Here is a 26,753-nt window from a genome sequence, read left to right as displayed (position 1 = left end):
AGCTCAGTGGTTTGAGCATTGGCTTGCTAAACTCAGGATTGTGATTTCAATCGTTGGGGGAGGGGGGATTTAGGGATCTGGGTCAAAATCTGTCAGGGATGATACTTGGTCCTGCTGTGAAGGCAGGGGGCTGGACTCACTGACCTTTCAAGGTCCCTTCCAGCTCTAGGCGAGAGGCATCTCCATTCATTTAAAAGAATGTAACAATGGCCAGACTACAGGTCCATGTAGCCCAGTATCATGTCTGGGGCCAGATGCCCCAGAGGGAGTGAACAAAACAAGGAATCATCAAGCAATCCTTCTCTGGTCACCCATTTCCAGCCTCTGATAGGGGCTCCATTCCTACCCATCCTGGCTAATAGCCATTGATGGACCTAATCTCCATTAATTTCTCTCATTCTTTCTTGAAACCTGTTAACATCCTGGTCTTCACAACCTCCTCTGGCAAGGAGTTCCACAGGTTGATTGACTGCGCTGCGTGAAGAAAAACATCCTTTTATTTGTTTTCAACCCGCTACCTATTCATTTCATTTGGTGACCCCTAGTTCTTATATTATGGGAACAAGTAAACAACTTTTCCTTATTCACTTTTTCCACACCAGTCATGATTTTACAGCCCTCTATCATATCCCCCTTTAGTCTCCTCTTTTCTAAGCTGAAAAGTCCCAGTCTTTTTAATCTCTCTTCATATGGGACCCATTCCAAAATGTTGTTGTCCTTTTCTGAACCTTTTGCAATGCCAATATATCTTTTTTGAGACGAGGCGAACACATCTCTGCGCAGTATTGAAGATGTGGGCGTCTCATGGTTTTATAGCGAGGCAATAAGATGTTCTCTGTCTTACTCTCTATCCCTTTTTTAATGATTCCTAACATTCTGTTTGCTTTTTGACTCTCGCTGCACACTGGGTGGATTTTTTTCAGAGAACTCTACAAAATGATGCCAAGATCTCTCTGTTGAGTAGTTGTAGCTAAATTTGTCCCCATCGTATTGTCTGGATAGTTGGGATTCTTTTTTCCAATGTGCATTTCACAGCTCCAGCAGCTAAAGAGGCTCTGAGGCGCCCTGGGCTCTTGTCCCTGCGCTGCTCTTGTTCAGCCTGTAGCCCAAAACCCCCTCCTCCGCATCCTGACCTCCGAAGGCAGCGACACGTCCCATCACGGAGTCTCTTCCCTCCCAGTCCAGCAAACCGCTGCCAGCCGAGCCCCTGGGTTCCATGGCAGTCTGTATAAACACACACTCTTGGCCACTGCGCAGCTCACATCTGCCCTCCACCCCAAGGTCCCAGAGCTCCTCATGGGGGGCCAGGGATGGCTGCCTTTCAAACGAGGAGCAAGGTATTGCAGCTCCTTCCCCAGCTCACCAGGTTCTTGTTAGTGGCTCTCCGGCCAGGCCCGCTGTCTGTTGCAGCCCTGCGAAGTCAAGGCAGGTGCTGCCTTAGGCAGACACCCCTGCTGCGTCCATGGGGACGACCAGCCTGCGGCGCATGTGTGGGTTTGGCCAAAGGCTGGAAAACAAAGCCAACTCCCCCTCTCCCGCCAGGCTACGTCTACACTACAGCTGCATCTAGACTGGCAAGTTTTTCCGCAAAAGCAAGCGCTTTTGTGGAAAAACTTGCCAGCTGTCTACACTGGCCGCTTGATTTTGCGCAAAAGCACTGACGTTCTACTGTCCAAAATCAGTGCTTCTTGCGAAAATGCTTTGATGCTCCCGTTCGGGCAAAAGCCCTTTTCTGGAAATGCTTTTGCACAAAAGGGCCAGTGTAGACAGCTGAAAACTGTTTTGCGCAAAAAAGCCCCGATGGCGAAAATGGTGCTTTTGCGGAAAAGCGTCCATGCCAGTCTAGATGCTCTTTTCCGCAAATGCTTTTAACGGAAAAACTTTTCCATTAAAAGCATTTGCGGAAAATCATGCCAGTCTAGACGTAGCCTACGAGTTTTCTCGGCAAAAGAATATGCAAATGAGGGACTCATTTGCATGATGCGCGATCTCTTTTGCATATTTTCTGCCAATCCGTTTTTGCACAAAAACAAGCAGCGTGGACGTTTTCTTTTTGTGCAAAACCCCCCTTTTTCCGCATGATTGGCATGGGGCATAAGGATCTTGCAGAAAAAGGGGGGTTTGCGTAAAAAGAAAACGTCCACGCTGCTTGTTTTTCTGCAAAAACCCCAGCGCAGAAAATATGCAAATGAGATCACGACTCATGCAAATGAGCCCCTCGTTTGCATATTTTTTGCCGGAAAAAAGTCGTAGTGTAGATGTTGCCCCAGACGCACAAACCCACCAAGCCCCAGAGCCTCGATTCAGGGTTGGCACCTGCTCCCCACAAAGAAGGGGGTGCTGGAGTGTATGGGGCTTGCTCCGATATTTGGGGTCTGGGCACCAATCTCTGGGGCCCTGCCTGTGTCTGGTGAGGCTGGGGGGGATGTGTCGTTGTGCAAGGGTCCGTGTTTCTGATTCGGAGCCAGGAGGATTGCTCTCCACAAAGGCCAAGGCCAGGGCCGCTTAGTACAATGGTTACACATTAACTCCCTTGTTTGTGCCCGTATTTTCCAGCTAGCGCCGTGCTCACCATGGCCTGGGTCCACAGAGCATTCCCAGCACGAGCCTCGTGCGTGGGGCGGTAGCAAAGGTAGTGCACAGCCACGGGGCACCCGGAGATCCCGGCGGCGCTGCTCCCAAAGCCCTTTAACCCGCCCCTTGCTCTGTCGACGACTCTGTGTTCACTAAACTGCCGCACGGGGAATAACAGGAGCCCAAGGGGAGGGGTGTTAATGGGGATTCGGTGCCAGGGGAGCAGCCTCTCCCCGTGGCCTGGTGCAGGAGGGGAGCTGCTCCAGCCACCCCACCCCACCACCCCTACAGGGTGGGAGCCAGAAGCCCTGTGTGGGGCCGGAAGAAGCCGGGCTGGAGCAGCCCCCACCCTTGGTGGGGGGGGCACAGAGGGAGGGGGGCCACTGTGGCCCAACCAGGCCCTCCCGCCCAGCCCCGCTTAATCAGGTAACCAGTTAAACTTAACGTTTAACCCATTAACGAATTCAACTGGGTGTGAGCCCGAGAGAGGGCAGCCGTGATCGCCCAAACCCTGCATGGGAGAGCTCGCAAGCAGCTGGACTGCCGCCCCCTGCTGGGAAAGGGGTGAACGCTGAAGAGCAGAGGGGGGATCCGCATGTGGGGAGCTAAGCCAGCTCCATTCCCCCCCCCCCCATCCCCCTTCTCCTGGGACACGAGGTTCTCCCGCGCCTGGACGCCAGGCCAGCCCGGGGGAAGGGGGGGATGTTCAGCCGTCACGCATGACGGCCACTTCCCCCCCCTGCTAGCGGGGTCACGACTGGTTACGGCGGCCACAGCTGTGATCTCACAAGCAAACAGAGCACGGCAGAAGCAGCCGGGGGAAAGGCATTTCAAAGCTGGCGGATGGCCTGTTCCCAGGCCGCCACCCTCCCAGCCTCAGCACCCCACAGAGCAGGACAGAGGGACACGGAGAGGCCTGCCGGTCACACACGGAGCCACACGAGGGCCAGTTTCACACGGCAGCTCTTTGAATTCCCTTCCGGGCAGGGCCTCTGACTGACTCGGTGAAGGGGTGGTCAGGGGGCTGTGGGCCCTCATTAACACTCCGTAGCTCTCCGGTACCAAAAGGAGGGGGGATGGGAAACCAGGACCCTGACATTGGCAGCCCCCAGGAACAACGGAGACCAAAGCTCCCGTCAGCCTGATTGACAGGCTGAGCAGGCTAATTAGGGAATCAAGGGCATGGAGGGGGGGGGGGGATGTTCCGTCCTCCATGTGAGCTGGATTTGCGTGGGTCAGACCGAGTGGGGCCGAGGTAGGGAGAGAGCAGGGGCCAGAGTTGAGGTGGGGGGCAGAGCCAGGCCAGCCAGAGAGAGCCAGAGAAGCGGAGTCAGAGCTGCAATCCTGCTGAGACAGCCAAGGGTGGGACCCAGCACAGGGAAAAGCCACCAGCCAAGAGGCCTCACAGGCAGGACTTGGAGGGGGAGGCCGTAACCCCAATGCTGGGTGGGGGGGAGCGCCGGGGGGAAGAGACGGATGCTGGAAAGAAGAGGCCTGCTACTCGAGTCTGAAGGCCTCCCCCAGAGCTAACGTTGGACCTGCAGCATCCCTGCAGCGCTGCCGGGACCTGCGAGCGGCTCCCACCTTCCAGAGCTTACTCTGCCTGTCAAATATTCCTCCCACAGCTGGAGTTCGAGAACTCACTCTTCACTCTTCTACTTTAAACAGCCCCTTGTGGCCACTGCCTTGCACCTCCCCAGAGTGGCTGCATTGCAGCAGCAGATACATATCACGTGTCCTGTGGACACCAGCCTGGGGGTCGGCAACGTCGAAGTGCGGGGCGGGTCGCCCTCGCTGCCGTGGGGCGGCTCCACCCTGTCACAGCTCGCAAGCTGTGAAAATCTACTCGCCACGGGTGAGTGGGTGAGCGGATTTGTGGAGCCCTGCTTATTAGCCAGGATGGAGACTTCTCTCTTCTTGGAAAAGGCCTGAAACTACTGGGTTATTTGGCAGCATAGCATAGTGGCTAGTGAACTGGGCCACCTACGAGTGCGACCGCGAGTCCGTCAACATGAGGTGGAACTGCCGGAATGTGGGGGAGCATCTTTCGTAAGCAAGTCGGTTTTAAATGAGGTGGGACTTGGGGTACCCGAGACACGTCAGACTCCCGAAAGGGGGACAGATCGGAAAAGCTGAGTCCCTGCCTTACAGCGCCACACAATGGGAGACATTTCGAAAGCCGTGAACACTTTGAAAAACCGCTTCCAAGTGATGCTGCTGCAACTTACCTTTTATTAGGTGCATTGTTAACAGCGCATCTTTTCCTGCATTGTATAATGTGGACATATGTGTAACTATTGAATACACGTGGAGGTACTGACCTCTGTCATATTTTCACTGACATACTCCTAAGCCAGAGCCAGTAGCAATACAGAACCATTACAGGAAATACAAATCGGTGTGGAAGGCACAGCCAACCTGCATGCCTTATAGGCCTGAGAGAAGACGACAGTTGCTTAGCAGTGAACGTTTTGCTTACAGCTACGCCAGGTCATGGCGAGTGAGCGTGCCTAGCGTGTGTGCCTTACTTGCTTAACTCTGCGCCGGGTCACGAGCAGTGTGCCCTGTAAGCGGTGCTTTTGTGCAGCTGCTCAGGAGAAATTCCAATGCCGGCCAGCTGATTAGCAGAGCCCCCACAGCTAGATTTGTGTTTTGCCGGGTAGTGCACATGCCTCGGTGCATCTAACACAATTTTATTCCGCACATGGATGGGAAAAATATCCACCCATGGATGGAAAAGAAGGAATATAGGTCATGAGGTATCTGTTTAAGCAAAACTGAAACTATAATGAAACTTGAGAGTTTTCCAACTTTGCCCAAGGGGGGGGGGGGGGGGGGGGCTGTTGGCACAACCCCAGGAGCAGGCCTACAGCACCTGCTTGGTATTTAATAGGACAGCCTGCAGCCACCTCGCCTCTTTGCTATAGAGGTGCCACGTGTTTGGTGACAGATTCCAGCGCACAAGGCTCCATCTTAATCCCTGTGGTTTTAGAGATGGGGCCAGCCACAAGGTGCCCCGCACAATTCTGTGGCTGGCATGATGCACACTAGGCAGCCGCCTGCATGCAGAGAAATCTCATGCTGCCCTCTAGCTAGAATCCTTTTGCTGAACTGCACACAGAGGGCCAGGTGGTCCAACGAATTCAGTGCCCAATTAGGGAACCTCTGACCGGCTTATTTCAGGCCTAAATGGGAGCGGCGCTCCTTTGAAAATCCAGCCTAAATGTACAGAGAATCACAGAGAAAGGCAGGGCTGTGTAGAGGTGCTGCAGGGGTGTCACCTAGCTCAGCTCTAGGCAGTGTAGCCGACAGGCGGAACTGAACCGGGGACTTCTGGAGCTCAGCATGGGAGCCGCTACAGCCTGAGCGAAAAGCCCTGCAATTCAGGCCCCCAGCGGCTGCACAGGCCAAGCTGCCCGAGCCAGCCAGACTCTGCCGGCTAGGCCACAGCCCAAGCTCCAGGCTAAGACCCCATGCCGGGTGTCTGTACACTCCCCGACCCCCTTCCCCGGCACTCCATGACCTGGTCACCGCTGAACTCCAGGGTGCCTGGAGGTGGGGCCGAGGGTGTCCGTGGGACCCCTGCAGGGCCCGGGGCCCGCTCCACGTCCCGGCACGGGTGGTGCTGTCGGAGCTCAGCACTTGCAGCTGAAGCAGAGCCCCCAGGTGGGGGCGCGCCGCCGTGGGCCCTGCAAACTCGTTGGCCGGGCCGGAGTGCATAGTTATCGATTTCAGTCCAGCAGCAGAGCAAGCCAGCCACGTCCTATCTGCCAGAGCGAGCACACGTTCTTCCACGGACGTTTTTGTGAGCAGTGTCAACTAAATACAACCCATCTACCGATCTCCGGGTGTCCGTCAGATCAGGCACGTGGCCTCAAGGAGCAGCCGAACACCCGCACGCCTACCGGCCCCTGCAGTCCGCAGCTCAGGCCCCTGTCTGGTTCTGGAAGCCACTGTAGGTGAATGGGGGCAGAACTGGTGAGCACAAGGCCGTCGACTTGGAGAGGCAGGCAAGATGGCTGACTTCACAGCTGCTGAGGTCCTGGTCACTTCTGAAATAGACGCCATCAGCGGAGTGACTAGAGGGGTCTTCGTTGAAATAGTTGTAGGGTCTCAGGAAAAAGCCGACTCCATTCCCCACTGTCACCGTGTTAGGGACATCCTCCGAGTGCGGGACATGCAGGAAACCAACTGAAATCCAGGCAACCAGGTCCTGGAAGAGGAAGAGACTCATCACTGGGTCAGGAGAAACATCCTTTAGTGGTCAGAAGAACTCCTAGCCAGGAGACCACGCCCGGGGCAGACCACGGAGCAATGACCCGGCACCTCAACGCGCACAGGGAATAACCCTGCTGCTGTGACATGAACTCTTCCAGCCAGCATGGTGTCTACCCCCGCCATGGGAAGGCCCAGCTGGGGAAGGCGAGCTCCAGCCCCGCCCCTTCCGCCTGAGGCCCCGCCCCTGGAACCAAGCCCCACCCATCCCTAGCTCAATATTTCCTCGCCACCTGGAGGGCCGAGGCTGCGGTGCTGCAGCCCTGGCCCCAGCCCTCCCTGGTGGCTGGGGAGCCGGGCTGCCACGCCGTGACCCCAGCCTTCCCCAGCAATCAGGGGCGTGTCCCCATCCCCACAGTGGGCTGGACTCCCCATCTGCCTTGCTGTGTGTCTGTCTGTCTGTCCTGCACCCTGTCCCCCCGCCCCCTCCGGTGGAAGGAGAACCCAGCTCACCTCGTTTACGATGGTCTCATTGTTTATGAAGTCAGCGAAGGCCACGGTGGGCGTCCAGGGGTCGTTCTGGTTGTAGATGCTGCTACTTGTCGGTTCCTCCTCTTTCCGTTTGGTGACGGCCAGTTTATACCTAACGGGCAGAGGGAAAAGACTCACTGGCTCTCTGCAATGCCTGGGCGACCACATCTGCGCTGGCAGCCTGGCCGCCTGAATTCTGCTTCATGAGCCTGGGCCAGGCCCCCCTCTTCTCTGCCCCAAGGGAGTGCCAGGCTCAGACAGCATGGCTACATCTAGACTGGCATGATTTTCCGGAAATGCTTTTAATGGAAAAGTTTTCCGTTAAAAGCATTTTCAGAAAAGCACGTCTAGATTGGCACGGACGCTTTTCCGCAAAAGCACATTTTGCGGAAAAGCGTCCGTGGCCAATCTTGACGCGCTTTTCCGTAAAAAAGCCCCGATCGCCATTTTCGCGATCGGGGCTTTTTTGCGGAAAACAAATCTGAGCTGTCTACACCGGCTCTTTTACGCAAAAGTTTTGCGCAAAAGGGACTTTTGCCCGAATGGGAGCAGCATAGTATTTCCGCAAGAAGCACGGATTTCTTACAGTAGGAAGTCAGTGCTTTTGCGGAAATTCAAGCGGCCAGTATAGACAGCTGGCAAGTTTTTCCGGAAAAGCGGCTGATTTTCCGGAAAAACTGGCCAGTCTAGACACAGCCCATGTGTTTGTAAAGGGCGCTGGGTGGAGTGCGAGCGATCCACCCTCCTGCACATCAGCTGGGCTGGGACCCCCTTTGCACGGCAGCTGTCTATGGAGAGCACCCAGGAGAAGACCCCCAAGGAACAGGAATATCGACTCACAGGAACTGGAAGGGACCTCGAGAGGCCATTGAGCCCGGTCACCTGCCCTCACGGCAGGACCCAGCACCATCTAGCTCAGTGGCCTCCAACCTTTTAAAGCACAAGATCACTTTTTTAATTTAAGTGCAATTCAGGATCCACCTTAAACCCAAAAACTCTGTCCCCGCCTCCTTCCCACTCCTTCCCCAAGGCCCCGCCCCTGCTCACTCCATCCTCCCTCCTGCCCCCATCCTCACTCACTTTTATCAGGCTGGGGGCAGAGGGCTGAAGTGCGGGGAGCGGGAGGCAGACTGTGATCTTGGGCTAAAGGATTTGGAGTGTGGGAGGGATTCTGAGCTGAGCATGGGGCAGGGAGTTGAGGTGCAGGAGGAGTGTCAGGGTGCAGGGAGACTCAGGGAGTTTGGAGGGCAGGGGCTTGGGGTGCAGGAAAGGCTCAGGACTGGGGCCAGGATTCGGAATGCAGGCTCCAGCTGGGCACTGCTTACCCCAGGTGGCTTCTGGGTGGTGGTGCGGGGGGCTAAGGCAGGCTCACCCCTACCCTGGCCCTGCACCACTCCCAAAAGCAGCCAGTAAACTCTCTCCATCCCTGCCCGCCACCACTCTGTGACGATGGGGTACAGGGTGTGGGGAGAGGCACCCTGACATCAGCTCCCCCTCCTCTTCTTCCTGTGCTCTGCATAGCAAGCAGGCCCCCAGGGATGAAGGACAGCTCCAAGGCAGAGGGCAGGAGCAGCACGGCAGTGCTGAGAGGGGCAGCTGAAGTGCTGGCCCCTGCTAGCCTCCTGGCCAAACCAGTCAGGATCACCTGCCAAAGGCTCCAAGATCTACCAGTCGGTGCCGATCGACTGGTTGGTGACCGCTGGTCTAGCTCCTCCCTGGGAGAGGTTTAAGGGAGAGGATGGATAAGAGAGAGGATACGAAAGGGGAGGGCTGTGGAACCCTGCAGCCCCCTCATGCGCAGACAGATGAGTAACGGAGAACAGGGCCCGGCTCTGGAGTGCGCTGTGGAGGGCTGCATAGAGGAGCCTAGAGCACTGGCTACCTGGGCCGTGGGAGCCCCCACGCCAACAGCTGCCTCCCAATGGGCACCCCACTGCAGAGTTCAAGGCAGCAAGACTCAATGTACAGGCGCTTAGTGAACGTTTCTGCCCATCTGGCTTCGCAGGGAGGCGAGATGGGTGAGACAATGCCCTTTCCTGGCCCTCACCTGCCTTGTCTCCCTCATATCCTGGGCCCGACATGGCTACAGCAACACTGCCTGCAGGTATGGAGACTCGTAAGAACATAAGAACGGCCACACTGGGTCAGACCAAAGGTCCATCCAGCCCAGTGTCCTGTCTGCCCACAGTGGCCAATGCCAGGTGCCCCAGAGGGAGTGAACTGAACAAGTAATGATCAAGCGATCTCTCTCCTGCCATCCATCTCCGCCCTCTGACAAACAGAGGCTGGGGACACCATTCCTTACCCATCCTGGCTAATAGCCATTAATGGACTTAACCTCCATGAATTTATCTAGTTCTCTTTTAAACCCTGTTATAGTCCTGGCCTTCACAACCTCCTCAGGCAAGGAGTTCCACAGGTTGACTCCTAGCCTGTCAGGCCTGGAGAGACCATTAGAGCTACCCTATCCCTCCTTTTCAGGATAGGTTGGCCATTAAATTTCACCCCGTTACTCCTGTATCGAGCCTCAGAGCTTCAGAAAGGCCCCCAGTCCTGGTCGGAAGGCATCGCGAGGCAGAGTTCTGCCACCCTGGGAATTCATTCGCAGGGAAAATTGCGGGAAACTAGCCCTCGTTTCTCACTTGAATTTGTCTGGCTCCAGCTACGAGCCAACGAAGGGCCGCAGAGAAGCAATTCTGCCACGTTTCCCTTCCATTTGAAAGGCCAAGCATAACCAGACAGGGCTGTGCCATGCCATCAGTACTGTAACAGGCGCATCCTAATCAGGGGCGCAAAGACTTAATAAGTAAAAATAATAAGCTGCAATAAGTAAAAATAAGGGCATGATGCAGGCTAAGCTAAGTCCCAGTAAAGGCGCGTAAAGCAACGTTATAAAAAGTATTAGAATCCCATATGAGGAGAGGTTAAAGCGACCGGGACTTTTCAGTTTAGAAAAACGGAGACTGAGGGGGGATATGATAGAGGTCTATAAAATCATGAGTGGTGTGGAGAGGGCCGATAAAGAAAAGTTATTTATTAGTTCCCTAAATAGAAGAACTAGAGGACACCAAATGAAATTAATGGGTAGCAGGTTTCAAACTAATAAAAGAAAGTTCTTCTTCACACAGCGTGTAGTCAACCTGTGGAACTCCTTGCCAGAGGAGGCTGTGAAGGCTAGGACTATAATAGAGTTTAAAGAGAAGCTAGATAATTTCATGGAGGTTAGGTCCATAAAAGTCTACTAGCCTGGGGATAAAATGGTGTCCTTGGCCTCTGTCTGTCAGAGGCTGGAGAGAGATGGCACGAGACATATCGCTTGATCATTGTCTTCGGTCCACCCTCTCTGGGGCACCTGGTGCTGGCCACTGTCAGCAGACAGGATACTGGGCTAGATGGACCTTTGGTCTGACCCAGTATGGCCGCTCTTATGTTCTTATGTTCTTATTTTGCCATGTATTATACGTTTCCTTTATTTATATTATTGTTTGCTAAGAATCACATTTTATTTACTGATTGTTATTTTTTTTAATTATCTACGTAAAATATGTTCCTAATATTATTGAAAAATTATTTTTGTTATATTACTATGCTAATTAATACATTTCTGTTGATTTTTTCAGTTTGATTTTGGTGGATTCATAATTTTGTTGAAGTAAAGGTAAATAAAAAATAGTAAACTAGAAACATTTTTTAATTTGGAGGAGAGGGGGCACATAATTAATATTTTGCCATGGGCACAAAAATACCCAGTTACGGTGCTTCATGCCATAGGCCTGGGTCAAGTCCCAGCCCAGATCTACGGCATGGCCCTGTCTGATTTCCCACTCCAAACAGAGCAGAGAGAAAGTCAGCGAAGAACAGGGTTGCCACCTTTGGGTGGCCGAATTCCTGGAGATTTCATCCCCCGATGTAACTTTTAACAACAGATTGATCTTTGGTTCCTGGAGACGCCAGGACAAACCTGGAGGACTGGCGACCGTAGCAAAGAGCCGTGGCCCAGTGGAAAGGGAATTGGGGGGTTGAAATATTTTGGGGATTGTGTCATCAGCGAAACAGCTGGGCTGAGCCTCCTCTGGGCCCCTCCTCATTTCTCCATCTCTGGGCTGTGACTGGACCCTGTTAAAATCTATTTTTATCTTCACTCACATCTCCCCAGGCTCCAGCAACTGGGTGGAGCCGGGGAGGGGGAGCGAGCCGCAGGGATATTTACATCCTTTCCCTTTGGCGGTTTTCCTTGCTGGTGAGAAGCTGGCTAGCAGCACCAGGAGGACGTGCAGAGGCTGAGCTAGGGCAGAGCAGGGAACAGCATCTGCAGAGATCACACCACGTCTGCATCTGCTCTGGCTCCGTTGCTCTGTGTCTCACGCCTCTGTTGTCCCAACGAGACCCCTGTCCTGGGTGAGCGAGCTCGGAGGCCTATAATCCAGCTGGTGCATCGATCATCACATAGGATTACGGCTCCCCCAAGCAAGGCCGGATGGAAACTGGGTGCAGCACTGAATTCCCTCCTTTCTCTTGGCATCAGCCGGGAGAGTCCCTCCAACCCAGGAAGGTGCAAGGAACCCCATGGAGCAACTAGGGAGTAACTGGTTCCCCGACTACTGAGCTAGCAATGTTTGGCTCAGGCCATGAAGCAGGAGGGTTGCCGATGAGGGGAAGCAGTGAATGGGGCAGTTGGCTCTGAGCCACTATTTCAGCATCTAGAACCGTGGGTCCTTTAAATCTCCGCCAGAGCCCTGCACAGCATAGTCCGGGCAGCACTGAGGGCTGGCTGGTAGAAGATAGTACCACCCCTTTGGGTGGGGGGGGGAGCTGGAGTTAATCCCTCCCCACATTGCCGAGGGCCTGGCGAAATCTGGCATCAGCTCTGGTGCTGACCCTGCCTTTGCAGCTCGTGGTCCCCGCAGGGCACTGACCCAGAGGGGCGGCAGTTCTTTAAGCACAAGTGGGAATTGCTTGATTTCAATCGAAGCGAAAACCCCTACCTCCCCCAGCTGATGGACCGCTCCATGGAACTGGCTTCTGGCAGGTGGTCCCCGGCAAAGCTGATGATCTGGATCCTGTAGCCACGCTGGTGGCCCCACTTGTTTTCCAGGTTGGTGGCAAAGTGGATGTATCTGGGCATCTTGGAATGCAGCGGGAACACGGCCTTGTCCTCGGTGTCCAGGACTGTCTTGGTGAGGCGTGGCCGGTGGATCTGGTGCTCCGGGCTCCACGGAGCCTGCACGGCATCGAACGTCATGTCATGGGCCACCAGAGAATTCTTTAGTCCTGCCAGGCAAAGACAAAAGCCCAGAGAACCTGCACCCCGTGGCCACCTGGCCTTCCCCAGCAGTCAGTGGCCCCGGCACAGGTTTTCCAGTGGGGGTGTTGAAAGCCATTGGTGCAACCCCCTCTCCCCACCAAGTCCCGTCCGACCCCTCCACCCTCCAGAGCTGGGGCCGGAGTGGGGCTGTGGGAAACGCAAGCAGGGTTAAGGAGGCCAAGGCTGGGAGTCTGCCTGTGGGGCGGGAGCAAAGCTCCCTGTGTGGGGCTGGTGGGACCCTGCACGTGGACTCCAGCTGCAGAGCTGTGCCCAGAACTCTGAGCACGGGGCCAGTGGCAACCAGAAGCCAGAAGCGGTAGCCAGAGCCCCACATACAGAGCCCCAGGTACGGGGCTGAAGACAGCCAGGGCCCCACATGTGGGGCCAGGAGCAGAGCCTTGAATCCCAGGCACAGGCCAGCAGCTGGGACTGTAGGTACAGGGCCAGGAGTGGAGCACTAGGCACTAGGACCTTGGCTATGGAGTGGCATGTGGGTGCTGCACTCTCCCCCCACCCACCCACCTCTTCCCACACCTCTCGTTCCTGCGCCTGTGGTTGTATCGCACCCTGGCCTGTTCCCAACTTTCATTAAAACTAATAAAAGAAAGTTCTTCTTCACACAGTGTGTAGTCAACCTGCGGAACTCCTTGCCAGAGGAGGCTGTGAAGGCTAGGACTAGAACAGAGTTTAAAGAGAAGCTAGATTAATTCATGGAGGTTAGGTCCATAAAAGGCTATTAGCCAGGGGATAAAATGGTGTCCCTGGCCTCTGTTTGTCAGAGGCTGGAGAGAGATGGCAGGAGACAAATCGCTGATCATTGTCTTCGGTCCACCCTCTCTGGGGCACCTGGCGCTGGCCACTGTCGGCAGACAGGCTACTGGGATAGATGGACCTTTGGTCTGACCCAGTACGGCCGTTCTTATGTTCTTAGGCTACAGTGGCAGCTCACCTGGCGCGATGGGGAACGGCGCGAAAGCTCTCAAACAGAGGAAAGTCTCCCCTGTCCACAAGGAGACACGGACAGTACTACAGAACGAGGCGCATCCCCCGCACTCAGCCTGTCGGGACACGAACCATTCCAGACGTCTCTGCTGGACTGGCTCATCAGCGGGAGGATCCCCAAGTAGGGCTGTCCTTAAGGCTTATGGGGTCCTCCACGGCGTTATGAAACCAGCGCCCCTCCACCCGACTTGCTCTTAGCAACACCTGCAGAAACTCCCAGTCCCCCGCGGAGACCCCCGGACCCTCTCCTTCCCACTGAACGTGGCGTGCTTGGCTCTGCGAATATGATTCCTTCTTTAGGAGACTGCAGCACCCACTGGGTGTGTAGGAGTTTTTTCCTGGTGGTGCCCCAAATTTTCAGGTGCCCTACACAGCCCTATAAGCCTAAGGCCTGCCCTGTCCTCAACCCACCCTGCTGTGCACCCGAACCACTTGGAAACTCCTCCTTGCCCCATTGATTTCCATTCTTCAGCCATGTGGGATACTGGGCAAGGTCTTTTCCCCTGTAACTCCCTGGGAAAAAGGGTGCTCTCCCCCCTCTGCACTTGGAATTGGCACAGGGAACAGATTTACTGCACAGAGCTGAATACCCAGCGAACATGTTCCAAATTAACATGCCACACTTCCAGCAGCTGCACCACCAAAGGGGAAAGTAAGCCGGTGAAAGGTCTGGTGGTGCACTTCTGCACATGCCTCGGCGCCCAGAACAAAATGTATTCCACACATGGATGAAAAAATTAGAGGGTACACCCAGTGTGATGTACTGGTAAGAAAGTGGTCAGGGCTCTGATCTAGACCTCTTACCCCTGTCCTTCCCGCACACACAGACCTAGAGCTGAGGCTAAGAGCAAATCCCCAGGTGCACGGGATCAGCAGCTGGGACCCCAGCAGGCAGAGCTGGCAGGAGAGCTCTGGGTGCACGGGGCCTGCAGCAGCCAGGATCAAGATGCACAAGGCCAGTGGCAACCAGGATCGGCTTGTGCAAGGCTGGCGGCCACAATCCCAGATGCTGGGCCAAGAGCTCAGAGGTTCTGGATTAGGACCCCAGGAATGACACAGCACCCCCTGCACCTTCAGTCCCCCCCTGCCCCGCCCATGCCTGTGAGTGCTGCCTTCACAGCTCCCATTTGGCTGGGAACTGAAGCAGCACAGGTCAGGGTGACCAACCAGGACCACCCAGTCCAGAGCTTCCCCATCCCACGCTCCATCCTATGCACACCTACCTAATCTCCTGCCCTGATGCTTGCACCCTCACTCTCCTTTCCCTGAGCCCTGCACCCTCCAGCCCCCTGTCCTGAGCCCCCCTTGACCCCAGCCCTCTGCCCTGAGCCATTCCCCCCCCCCCCCACACACACACACTCTATCTCACATTTCTTACAGGTACTGTTATACAGCAACCCCCCCAATCCCCTGCCCTGAGCCCCTCTTTGGTACCTGTAAGAAATTTAAGCTACTTTCACCCTGGTGCACCTCTAAACGATGTTTCTGCCACCCTCTGTCTGTGACATGAGTAGAGGAGTAGCCCTGTAAAAGGTGCATCTTTTTTTTCATATGTCCCACCAGCCAGCCAGCTAACGCCTGCACCCGCCACGCTTCTAATTCAATAGTCAATCGCCCAGGTTTGTAAGTGGACGGATTGCTCAGTGGTTTGAGTATTGGCCTGTTAAATCCAGCATTGTGAGTTTAATCCTTGAGAGGACTATTTAGGGAGCTTGGGCAAATCTGTCAGGGGTGGTACTTAGTCCTGCTGTGAGGGCAAGGGACTGGATTCCATGACCTCTCAAGGTCCCTTTCAGCTCTTTGAGGTGGTATATCTCTGTATATTATATTAAGATGCTCCTATGGGGCTCATGAAATGTCAAGGGTGGATTTGAGGTGAGCCCCCACCCCTCCTCGCTGAGAGGACCCATGTTTTAATTATCAGATCCCTTGTTCTCGGCTCAAGAGAGTTTAAAAGTCCAGAAAAGAAGATAGAAAATTAACAGCTGAATATAGCATGGTGCTTAGTGTTAGGCCAACTCCCCTGGAGAATACCGAGTGCTTGCAGCCAATGCAACAGGAAGTAGAAGCATTACATCATCAGAAGAAACTTTTGCTGGCTGAGGATGCCAAGGGGACAGAACTGAAGGCTTCCAAAAATTGCTGCCTTCTCACAAGTTAACTCTTCCATGGGCATGACACTATTGACAGGACTTGCATGGCACCGAGGTATTTGCCCTTGAAACCTACTTCTTCAATCAACCTGTGGAACTCCTTGCCAGAGGATGCTGTGAAGGCCAGGACTTTAACAGGGTTCACTAAGGGTACGTCTAAACTACATGCCTCCATCAACGGAGGCATGTAGATTAGCCAGATCGGCAGAGGGAAATGAAGCCGCGATTAAAATAATCGCGGCTTCATTTAAATTTAAATGGCTGCCCCGCTCTGCCGATCAGCTGTTTGTCGGCAGATCGGGGCAGTCTGGACGCGACGCACCGACAAAGAAGCCCTTCTTGATCGGCACAGGTAAACCTGGTTTCACGAGGCATACCTGTGCCGATCAAGAAAGGCTTCTTTGTCGACGCGGCGCGTCCAGACTGCCCCGATCTGCCGACAAACAGCTGATCGGCAGAGCGGGGCAGCCATTTAAATTTAAATGAAGCCGCGATTATTTTAATCGCAGCTTCATTTCCCTCTGCCGATCTGGCTAATCTACGTGCCTCCGTCGACGGAGGCATGTAGTCTAGACACACCCTAAAAGAGCTAGATACATTCATGGAGGACAGGTCCATCAATGACTATTAGCCAGGATGGGTAGGAATGGTGTCCCTAGACTGTTTGTCAGAAGCTGGGAATGAGCGACAGGGGAGGGCTCACTTGATGATTCCCTGTTGTATTCACTCCCTCTGGGGCACCTGGCATTGGCCACTGTGGGCAGACAGGACACTGGGCTAGATGGACCTTTGGTCTGACCCAGTCTGGCCGTTCTTACGTTCTTCCTGCCCTAGGTCATGCTACGGCAGGAAGGATCTGAAACTTCAACTTCTTGCTCGTTCTCCTGTGTGTCTGACACTCCTTGTGGTGAAGGGTTTCCCCAGAGTGCTGAAAATGCCTCTGGGACCTGTTGAGGGGATGCTTAAATTGCCTAGGTAAGTTGTGGAATCTCCACCACTGGAGCTGGTTAGACACATGTCTGCCAGGGATGGTCTAGATCAGGGTTTCCCAAAGTGTTCTCTGTGAAGCCCTGGAGCTCCGTCAGTGGGTCCAGGGGCTCCGTGAGAAAATATTAATAACAGTTGTAGGACCCTGTTATTTTACATAAGAACATAAGAGCGGCCGTACTGGGTCAGACCAAAGGTCCATCTAGCCCAGTAGCCTGTCTGCCGACAGTGGCCAGCACCAGGTGCCCCAGAGAGGGTGGACCGAAGACAATGATCAAGCGATTTGTCTCCTGCCATCCCTCTCCAGCCTCTGACAAACAGAGGCCAAGGACACCATTTTATCCCCTGGCTAATAGCCTTTTATGGACCTAACCTCCATGAAATTATCTAGCTTCTCTTTAAACTCTACTATAGTCCTAGCCTTCACAGCCTCCTCTGGCAAGGAGTTCCACAGGTTGACTACACGCTGTGTGAAGAAGAACTTTCTTTTATTAGTTTGAAACCTGCTACCCATTAATTTCATTTGGTGTCCTCTAGTTCTTCTATTTAGGGAACTAATAAATAACTTTTCTTTATCGGCCCTCTCCACACCACTCATGATTTTATAGACCTCTATCATATCCCCATATGTCATATCCCCATTTTGTTTCTCATTTGCTGATCGTTTCCTTGAGGAAAAAAGAATGGGTAAGAACTACATAAGAAAAAAAATAGAATTTCAGAACTTTGTCTGTTTATTTGGGTACCTCATGAATTAAAAATCACGATATTTTAAGGGCTCCACCAAATTTTCAAAACCCTGTGTGGGCTCTGCAGCCAAAAAAGTTTGGGAAACTATGATCTAGATGGTGCCTGGTCCTGCCATGAGTGGAATTATAGAATCCCAGGGCTGGAAGAGATCTCAGGAGTCATCGAGTCCAGCCCCCTGCCCAAAGCAGGACCAACCCCAATTAAACCATCCCAGCCAGAGCTATGTCAAGCGGAGACTTAAAAACCTCGAGGGATGGAGATTCCACCCTCTCCCTAGGGAACCCATCCCAGTGCTTCCCCACCCTCCTCTGGAAATAGTTTTTCCTAATCTCCAACCTGGACCTCTCCCACTGTAACTTGAGCCCATTGCTCCTCTTTCTGCCATCTGTCACTACTGTGAACAGCCTCTTTGGAACCGCCCTTCAGGGAGTTGAAGGCTGCTCTCAAATCCCCCCTCACTCTTCTCTTCTGCAGACTAAACAAACCCAAATCCCTCAGCCTCTCCTCATAGGTCATGTGCTCCATCCCCCTCATCATTTTGGTTGCCCTCCCCTGGACCCTCTCCAATGCGTCCACATCCTTTTTATAGTGGGGGCCCCAGAACTGGACACAATACTCCAGATGTGAATACTCAGAGCTGAATAAAGGGGAATAATCACTGCTCTGGATCTGCTGGCAATGCTCCTCCTAATGCACCCTAATACGCCATTAGCCCTCTTGGCTACAAGGGCACACTATTGACTCATATCCAGCTTCTCATCCACTGTAATCCCCGGGTCCTTTTCCGCTGAACTGCTACTTAGCCAGTTGGACCCCAGCCTGTAACAATGCTTGGGGATTCTTCCATTCCAAGTGCAGGACTCTACACTCGTCCTTGTTGAACCTCATCAGATTTCTTTTGGCCCGATCCTCCAATTTGTCTCGGTTACTCAGGACCCTATCCCTGCCCTCCAACATATCTATGTCTTCCCCAGCCAATTTGTCATCCGCAAACTGGCTTAGCGTGCAATCCATCCCCTCATCCAGGTCATTAATAAAGATGTTGAACAAAACCGGTCCTAGAACCGAACCTTGGGGTATCCCACTAGAAACTGACCGCCAACCAGACATCAAGCCCTTGATCACTACCCATTAGGCCTGATAATCTAGCCAGCTTTCTATCCACCTTACAGTCCATTTATCCAATCCATACTTCCTTAACTTGAAAGCTCTCACGGTCCCATCCAGAACTAGGATTCTATGCTTTGCTTGGGCTCACACCTATCAGGATACTGAATCACCACCTTCTGGTTAATTGGATGCTTTATTGGCAGGTGACTAATGCACAGTTTGTATTTTGCCCCGTGGCACTGTTCATGCAGAAAGTCACTGGGCAGAGTAATCTGGTTTCTATGCTATATCATGGTCTAATAGCTGGGTTTGGTTCCTGCAAGCATCCCCTTTGGAGCTGTCATGCACAGGGGGACGGCTGACCATAACCTGGTGACTAAAGGGTTAACTCCGGTAGCTAGCAAAGGTGTCTTCCAGGGGGGCGGAAGAACCAATGGAGACAGAGGATTGGAATTTGAATTGAATAAAGGTCCCCTGCCTGCTTTCTTCATGGGGAGAGTTACACCAGGAGTCGAGAGACACAGATGGCTATATCTACACTGGCATGATTTTCCAGAAATGCTTTTAACGGAAAAGTTTTCCGTTAAAAGCATTTTTAGAAAAGCGCATCTAGATTGGCAGGACGCTTTTCCGCAAAAGCACTTTTTGCGGAAAAGTGTCCATGGCCAATCTAGACGCGCTTTTCCGCAAAAAAGCCCCGATCGCCATTTTCGCGATCGGGGCTTTTTTGCAGAAAACAAATCTCTGCTGTCTACACTGGCCCTTTCGCTCAAAAGTTTTTCGGAAAAAGACTTTTGCCCGAACAGGAGCAGCATAGCATTTCCGCAAAAGCACTGACAATCTTACATGAGATCGTCAGTGCTTTTGCGGAAATTCAAGTGGCCAGTGTAGACAGCTGGCAAGTTTTTCCGCAAAAGCAGATGATTTTGCGGAAAAACTTGCCAGTCTAGACACAGCGGCTGTGTCTACACTGGCATGAATTTCCGGAACTGCTTAAAACAGAATACTATTCCGTTTTCAGTTTTTCCGGAAAAGGAGCATCTACATTGGCAGGCTGCTTTTCCGGAAAAGCCCTTTTTCCGGAAAAGCATCTGTGGCCAATGTAGACGCGCTTTTCCGGAAAAGAGCCCCAAGCGTCATTTTCGCGATCGGGGCTTTTTTCTGGAAAAGACTACTGGGCTGTCTACAATGGCCCTTTTCCGGAACAGTGTTCCGGAATAAGGACTTATGCCCGAGCGGGAGCAGAATAGTTTTTCCAGAATAGCGGCTGATTTTGTACAGTAGAGCATCGTTGCTTTTCCGGAAATTCAAGGGCCAGTGTAGACAGCTCGCAGCTTATTCCGGAAAATCGGCTGATTTTCCGGAATAAGTGGCCCAGTGTAGACACAGCCAGCCAGAATGATTTAAACCCAGGCAGAACTACCATGCCCCAACAGAATTCAGGGCATGGGAGCAGACTGAACAAAAAGAAAATGAGAAGTGAGTACCAGGGAAATGTGAATCCAGTCACGTACAGGGCAATTTTTCTTTATTTGGTGTTTTGGTTTGAACAGTTCTCTGTGACTCTCTGCCTCCCCTCCCCGTTTACTACCATCCAGCTTTCTGCTGAGACTTTTTTCCTCTGGTTTTTCATTTGTTTTCCTTGGTTGCTCTGTACATCTAGCACCCAAGTCAGCTTTCTCAAGTTTCTCTTTTGTTCTGTAATAAAAATCACTCTTTTAAAGTGATTCCTATAAATTTGATTCTTGTGTCCTGGACGGTCTGCCTGTGTGTATCTGCAGGCCTTCGAATGAGGGGTCAGAGACCACAGCTTGTTTTTCTCTTTTCTTTTCCAAGCTCTTTTGGGGCAAAAGAGCTCGGGGTACCCCTGTGGGTGGTTTCAAGTGTTCGCCCCTGTTTTTTAGGGATCAAAAAGTACTTGATGGTGGCAGCAAATTCCCCAAAATCTGGTTATTAACATTTGGGGGGGGGGGTTGTAACTTTCTTGCCGTAAAGGCAAGATTTTGAGGCTATCTCGCAGGGCCCCACCTTCTGCATTCGAGTGCCAGAGTGGGAACAGCCCGCTAAGCAGGGCTGTTACATACAATACTCTGTTCCCTGTGCATGCCCCCCGACAGGTTGGCGTGAATTCCCATGGGCAGTTAATGTGGGAGAGTTTAACCTAACTCCTTTTTCTCCCCTCCCCCCTCCCCCAGGGAGGTGGTTGCAGCCAAGATCTGTGGGAGGCCGCCAGCAGAGTTGGTGTCAACAATTCCTAAAGCCGCCCTGGGTGTGATGTTCTTCCTGGGGGCACCGTTCCCAAAGGATTGCTGATTTAATCTGGCTGCTCCACGCTATCGGCGGCTCTGGGGAGGTTCTGGGCCTTTCAATCACACCAGCCTCCAGTTCGCTTTACGGGGAGGGGACCTTGCCAGCTCCCTGAATGACAAGCCATAATGCAAAGCTTACGGCCCATGCCCCCAGTTTTTGGCTGCATGCGGCTCCTTTGCCCCATTTCTACAGCATAAGAACGTAAGAATGGTCGTAGTGGGTCAGACCAAAGGTCCATCTAGCCCAGTATCCTGTCTGCCGACAGTGGCCAGCACCAGGTGCCCCAGAGCGGATGGACCGAAGACAATGATCAAGCGATTTGTCTCCTGCCATCCCTCTCCAGCCTCTGACAAACAGAGGCCAGGGACACCATTTTATCCCCTGGCTAGTAGCCTTTTATGGACCTAACCTCCATGAAATTATCTAGCTTCTCTTTAAACTCTGTTCTAGTCCTAGCCTTCACAGCCTCCTGTGGCAAGGAGTTCCACAGGTTGACTACACGCTGTGTGAAGAAGAACTTTCTTTTATTAGTTTTAAACCTGCTACCCATTAATTTCATTTGGTGTCCTATTATGGGAACTAATGAATCACTTTTCTTTATTCATCCTCTCCACACCACTCATGCTTTTATAGACCTCTATCATATCCCCCGTCAGTCTCCTCTTTTCTAAACTGAAAAGTCCCAGTTGCTTTAGCCTCTCTTCATATGGGACCCGTTCCAAACCCCTAATCATTGTAGTTGCCCTTTTCTGAACCCTTTCCAAGGCCAAAATAGAGGGGAGATCCCAGCCCAAGTGTCATGGCTACCCCTGCCCATTCAGTACCTGGCAGGGGAATGCGCCAGGAGTGGGACAGGATGTGGCTGCAGTGGTCCTGGCCTGTGGGAATCTGCTTTCCATTCAGGTTTGTTTTACACGGAGGGGTGGGCAGGCCCCTGGTCAAGCCCAGACCGCAGAAGCCCCCTTTGCACTGGCTTGGGCTGCTCCTTCCAAGAGGTGCAGCCCAGAATGTGGTCCCCCACCAGGGGCGGCCCATGCATATAGGCCAACTCGGCCGTCGCCTAGGGTGCCGCATTACACGGGGCACACAATGATGACGTCAGCCATTGAGGGCTGTGGAGGCGGGGGCGCTGATCGCGCATTCCGCCTGGGGCACCAGCTGCCGGCAGCCCGCCTCGGGCCGCCCCTACCCCCCAGAGCTACCAAGAAGCCTGCCGTGGGGAGAGCGAGAGAGAGAGAGACCTACCTCCAATATCCAAGTCCACCTTATAGTTGATGAGGTGGTTGTGCATTGTCCCGAGAGTGTGTTCCCCGACCCGGCTGCCATAGTCCGTGCCCTCGCCGTAGAGAAAGGAGGAGCTAATGTAGCCCGTGGCGTGGACTTTCACTTCCATCGCTCCGTTCTGGTAGAAGATGAAGTCCCAAACGTAGTCATAGTTTAGGAGCGTGGAAATGGCCCTGAGAACAAGCGCGTATTTCACCAGACCCCCATAGTATAGGGACTCCGTGTTGGAGAAATGGCGCCGCAGCGGGACGGCCGTGTTGTGTTCGAAAACACACATGACGTTTTTATTCACTTTAGGGGTCTCCGACTCGACTAAATAGTGTCTGTCCACATAGGTGGCTGTGTAGGGGCAGTCAACGCCTCGGACCAGCTCAAACGCCAGCTTCCCGATGCCAAAGCTCCCGTCCATATAGCGCGTCACCATCCCTCCGGGACAATTGGAGCCATAGAGTGCAAGAGCTTCTTGGAGAGACAGCTCATAGACAACCCTCTCTCCGTTGAACCGGATATCAAACAGCCGCGGGCCTGTGTTCACGTCCATCCCGAAGGAGAAACTCCAGGCCTGGAAAAGGACATGATTATGATGGATGCAGTAGCGGGGCCCACGAGGCTGATACGGCAAAGGGCCTGGTAGGGATTGGGTCCCTGTGGGCCTCATGGAACCATATTTCTCCTCCGGACGGACTTTTTTAACTTTGACGTCGTTCACGTTGTCTTGAATGAACCCGCTCTCCAGCTGCGCCATGTCTTCGTAGTACTTCCCGTTGTAGAACACTTGGCTTACCCTCCACTGGGAGAGGTCCAGGCTGCTGTGGTTAACCAGCATCTCCAGCCCCACCGGGTGCAGGTAGTAGCCCCTGCCGTACGCATTCTGGAACACAACAAACCATGTGGCGCGATCACCCGACTGGAACCCCCGGGGAACCGTGGTGAAGGTAACAAAATTGGTCCCATCGTATTCACAGCACTCCCTGAGCAAGCGTGGGGCTTTGGAGAACTCCCGGTGGAGGAAAAGGTCGATCTTCTTGTATTCCCTCTCCGTCACCGGCCGGCGGTGGTACGGCAGCTTCCCGCCGTATTTCCGCACCGTGACGTCCCGGTGAGCCGTCGGCCGGGGCAGGGGACCCACCACGTACTCCGTGATATTTGGATCTGATTGGTTTCCGAAGTACACCACCGCCAGCGCCTGCCGAGCCGGTTGGCTGCCATTACGGTCCAAGAAGGCCAGCACCTCGGCCTTGGGGGGCAGCTGCACGTCGACGTAGTAAATGCAGTTATCAGAGGGGTTTGCCTGAGAGGCATCTACCAAGGACACCCCAAGGTTGTCGTGGAGATATGTCACCACCTCCACCATTTCTTTTGGCGTCAGATCGGCGAAGACCAGGCTCTGGTCCCCGTGCTCTCCCCCCTGGCTGCTCGGGGGCTGGGACTCACAGCTGGCTGCCTTCCCTCTCGTCAGCAGCACCCAGACCAGCGCGAATATTGTGGCGAGCGCCAGAACCAGGAGGATGACGACCGTTTTCAGGTTCATGTTGCTGCCTTCACAGCCAGTTCCTGAGGCCTCCTGGAACGGGCGTGCCGGCGGCAGGCGGCCCTCTGCGGGCCACGTCTGTGTCGGTGTGTGGGGAGGTGCAGGGCTGGAGGAGGGAGAAGTGGTGGGAAGACGCGGGAGGTTTGCTGGAAACCATAAAAGGCTCCTTCTCCGCGTCTCCAGACCAGTCACAGGCTCAGCTTCCGAAGCAGCACCCGCTGTCTCCGCACAGCGCTCGCTTGCTGGCCGGCTCCTGGGGAGGTGGGTTACAGATGCTGCGGTCTTGGAGCCAGGGATGGCGTGAGGGTCCTTTTAGAAGACGCAAGCCTGGACCCCCAAAAAATGCTCTGGCCAACAAAGCAGAGCCCTTGGAGACGAGAGATGTTTGCTAGGGGCTTTTTGCCAGATGCTGTAATCTGATCCCTCCCAGGCTGGCTACAGCTCTCTTAGGAGCTTTCCTGCAGCCTTGCCTGGGACTTCCCCTCTCTCTTGCTTCCTCTGCATGGTGACTTCTTTGGTTGCAGCCAAAGGGTCTGGGCTCTGTCTCTCGTGCCTGTTCTGGTGTCACCACAAGCTCTGCTGACTCCTTTATTTGGTGTTTGCAGGCAAACAGCCCTGGTTCTGGAACTTAGCTCTGCCAGGAGTGACTCCCATATCTAGTCCCCATTCCCGCCCCCTGTGACTCCCATATCTATTCCCCGTTCCCGCCCCCTGTGTGGTACACCGCAGGGAATTCTCCCTCTTGGAACGCTCACTGGGGGGACAACCCGGCAGGCATAAGGTCGGCAATGTGCCCTCTCATTTTTTCCACCCAGGTGCGGAATAAATTGTGTTACCTGCACCGAGGCATGCAGAGATGTGCACCAGCAGTAGAAACACCTGCTGTGGGAGGCTGTGGGCGTGCTGCTAATCAGCGGGGTGGCATTGGAATCTCTCCTGGGTGGCTGCCCGAGCGCTCAGCTTACAGGGAATGCTGAGGGCTGGTCTGGGCCCACGGGGAGTAGGGACTCTCTTTGCTTGCCATGTTCCTGGGGCTCTCTGCAATAAATAATCAGAGTAAGGAGCTGCCGGGAGGGGATGGCACCGCAGTGGGGCTCTCCGATTCCCTGCGTACCTTTAGAAATAGCATTTGCATGCTGTAACAGCACACAGCGGTCCCGGCGATGGTCCCTGAACAAACAAACACAGAGACACAGAGTTTTCTTTGCAGCCCTCCCGTGTGCTATGGAACAATCCCAGAGCCAGTCGCCTCCTGGGGGGCTGGGCGTACCCCTCACCGACGTGCAGCAAGCAGGTTGCTGAAGATGGGCCAGACGGGGTCAGAGCCCTGCAGAGTCTCAACCCCTCAAAAATCTCCTTCCTCCAGGACATAACCCATCGCCTGCTCTGAGCTGGATTTGGTGCACAAAGGCAGGGCAGCTGCGGGGAAACTCAGGCTGCGTTGACTAGATCACAGGGGAGGTACAAACCCAAGCTCCGCTGAGAGTCAGTTTGCCATGTAAGCAAATGGCCCTTTTCTGTCCCTAAGACCCGCATTCAGCAAATGCCTCATCTCAGGCCTCTGCTCCACCCCCCCACCCCTGCCACCTGCTGCTTTCTCTCCTGCAATTTAGGAAATTAGGGGTGTGTCCACACAGCCAAGTTATTCCGAAATAACTATGCGAGTGGCGACACAGCCAAATAATTTCGAAATAACGGACGGCTTATTCCGACTTCTGTAACCCTCGGGCTGTGTCTAGACTGGCAAGTTTTTCCGCAAAATCATGTGATTTTGCAGAAAAACTTGCCAGCTGTCTACACTGGCCGCATGAATTTCCAGAAAAACACTGACGATCTCCTGTAAAATCATCAGTGCTTTTCCGGAAATACTATGCTGCTCCCGTTCGGGCAAAAGTCTTTTTCCAAAAGACTTTTGAGCGAAAGGGCCAGTGTCGACAGCATAGTACTGTTTTCCGCAAAAAAGCCCCGATTGCAAAAATGGCAATTGGGGCTTTTTTGCGGAAAACCGCGTCTAGATTGGCCATGGACGCTTTTCCGCAAAAAGTGCTTTTGCGGAAAAGCATCCTGCCAATCTAGACGTGCTTTTCCAAAAATGCTTTTAACGGAAAACTTTTCCGTTAAAAGCATTTTCGGAAATTCATGCCAGTGTAGACGTAGCCTCGTTGTATGAAGAATAAGGCCTATTCCAAAAGAGCTATTTCGAAATCAGGCGTGTGTAGACGCTCCACTGCTGCTATTTCGAAATAGCCCCTCACCGGGGCCATTCTAAGTTACTCCTCTTGGGGCTCTGAATCCAGGGAGCCCGTCTACATTAGGGAAGCCTGCCTCGGACTCGTTTTGAGGCTTCTCTGCAGTATAGCCGTGCTGTTTCAAAATAAGCTATTTTGGGATAACTATTCCAGAATAGCTTATTCCGAAATAACTGTGCAGTGTAGATGTAGCCTAGGATTTTCCTCTCTTCCCAGCTCTCCCGCCCTTCCTCTTTTAAGGTCAAAAGTTCCTTTCCCCCCAATGCTTGGAGAGCCTCCAGCTCTGGGTGTGTTGCTCGAGGTGACCATGCGGCGTTGTCTCTGAATCCGGCAAGCCGCCCCAACCAAAGCATTTCCGCCCCACGAGCAGGGCTGACCCAGGTGCCGATCTCTGGCCCCAGCCTGAGGGCTGCTGCCCCTGCAGACCAGGGACAAGAGATGGTCTGGACTCGAGGTGGGGTGGAAACTGCACCCCGATTGGTTAAGACCCCACGTCTTGCAGAACAGGAGGGGGCTGAGACCAGCCCTTGTGGTGGCGGAGGAGACGTCCAAGCGGCCATCTCTGCCCCTTCCCTTCCCAAGAGCCCCGTTCCCAGCCTCAGACTCGTTTTCAAATTCACGCCTCCCATGCCGCCTCATCCTAGTGGTCTCACTCACAGTGCAGCAGGGCCAGCAGACAAAATGCCCATCTCCTCGGGTCAGCAGCCTACTGGGCTCTCGCGGCTCTAACTCCGGCCTCTTCCCTCTCCTCA

At 53.7% G+C, this 26,753-nt stretch overlaps 1 protein-coding gene across 1 annotated transcript; it reads right to left on the bottom strand.

Annotated features, from left to right (window-relative positions):
• Positions 1–4,786: 4,786 nt before the first annotated feature.
• LOC102463817 (amine oxidase [copper-containing] 3) lies at positions 4,787–24,059 on the bottom strand. The gene is made up of 4 exons (XM_014574897.4): positions 22,183–24,059; positions 12,306–12,591; positions 7,303–7,432; positions 4,787–6,787 (listed from the first exon to the last, which is right to left on the bottom strand). Exons 1-4 carry the CDS (start codon positions 23,750–23,752, stop codon positions 6,500–6,502), a joined length of 2,274 nt encoding a protein of 757 aa, XP_014430383.3. The 5' UTR covers positions 23,753–24,059; the 3' UTR covers positions 4,787–6,499.
• Positions 24,060–26,753: the final 2,694 nt, after the last annotated feature.

This window comes from Pelodiscus sinensis, chromosome 29 (genome assembly GCF_052426305.1).
Source record: "Pelodiscus sinensis isolate ZL-2025 chromosome 29, ASM5242630v1, whole genome shotgun sequence".
NCBI lineage: Eukaryota > Metazoa > Chordata > Testudines > Trionychidae > Pelodiscus > Pelodiscus sinensis.
This window is presented reverse-complemented; position numbering and strand designations above follow the sequence as displayed.

Excerpts from the sequence above, each read along its gene's own strand:
- LOC102463817 (XM_014574897.4), bottom strand. The coding sequence starts at position 23,752 with ATGAACCTGAAAACGGTCGTCATCCTCCTGGTTCTGGCGCTCGCCACA. Across the intron at positions 12,592-22,182 it reads GGTGGACTTGGATATTGGAG|GACTAAAGAATTCTCTGGTG; the intron begins GTAGGTCTCTCT and ends TTTGCCTGGCAG. Across the intron at positions 7,433-12,305 it reads CGGTCCATCAGCTGGGGGAG|GTATAAACTGGCCGTCACCA; the intron begins GTAGGGGTTTTC and ends TCTGCCCGTTAG.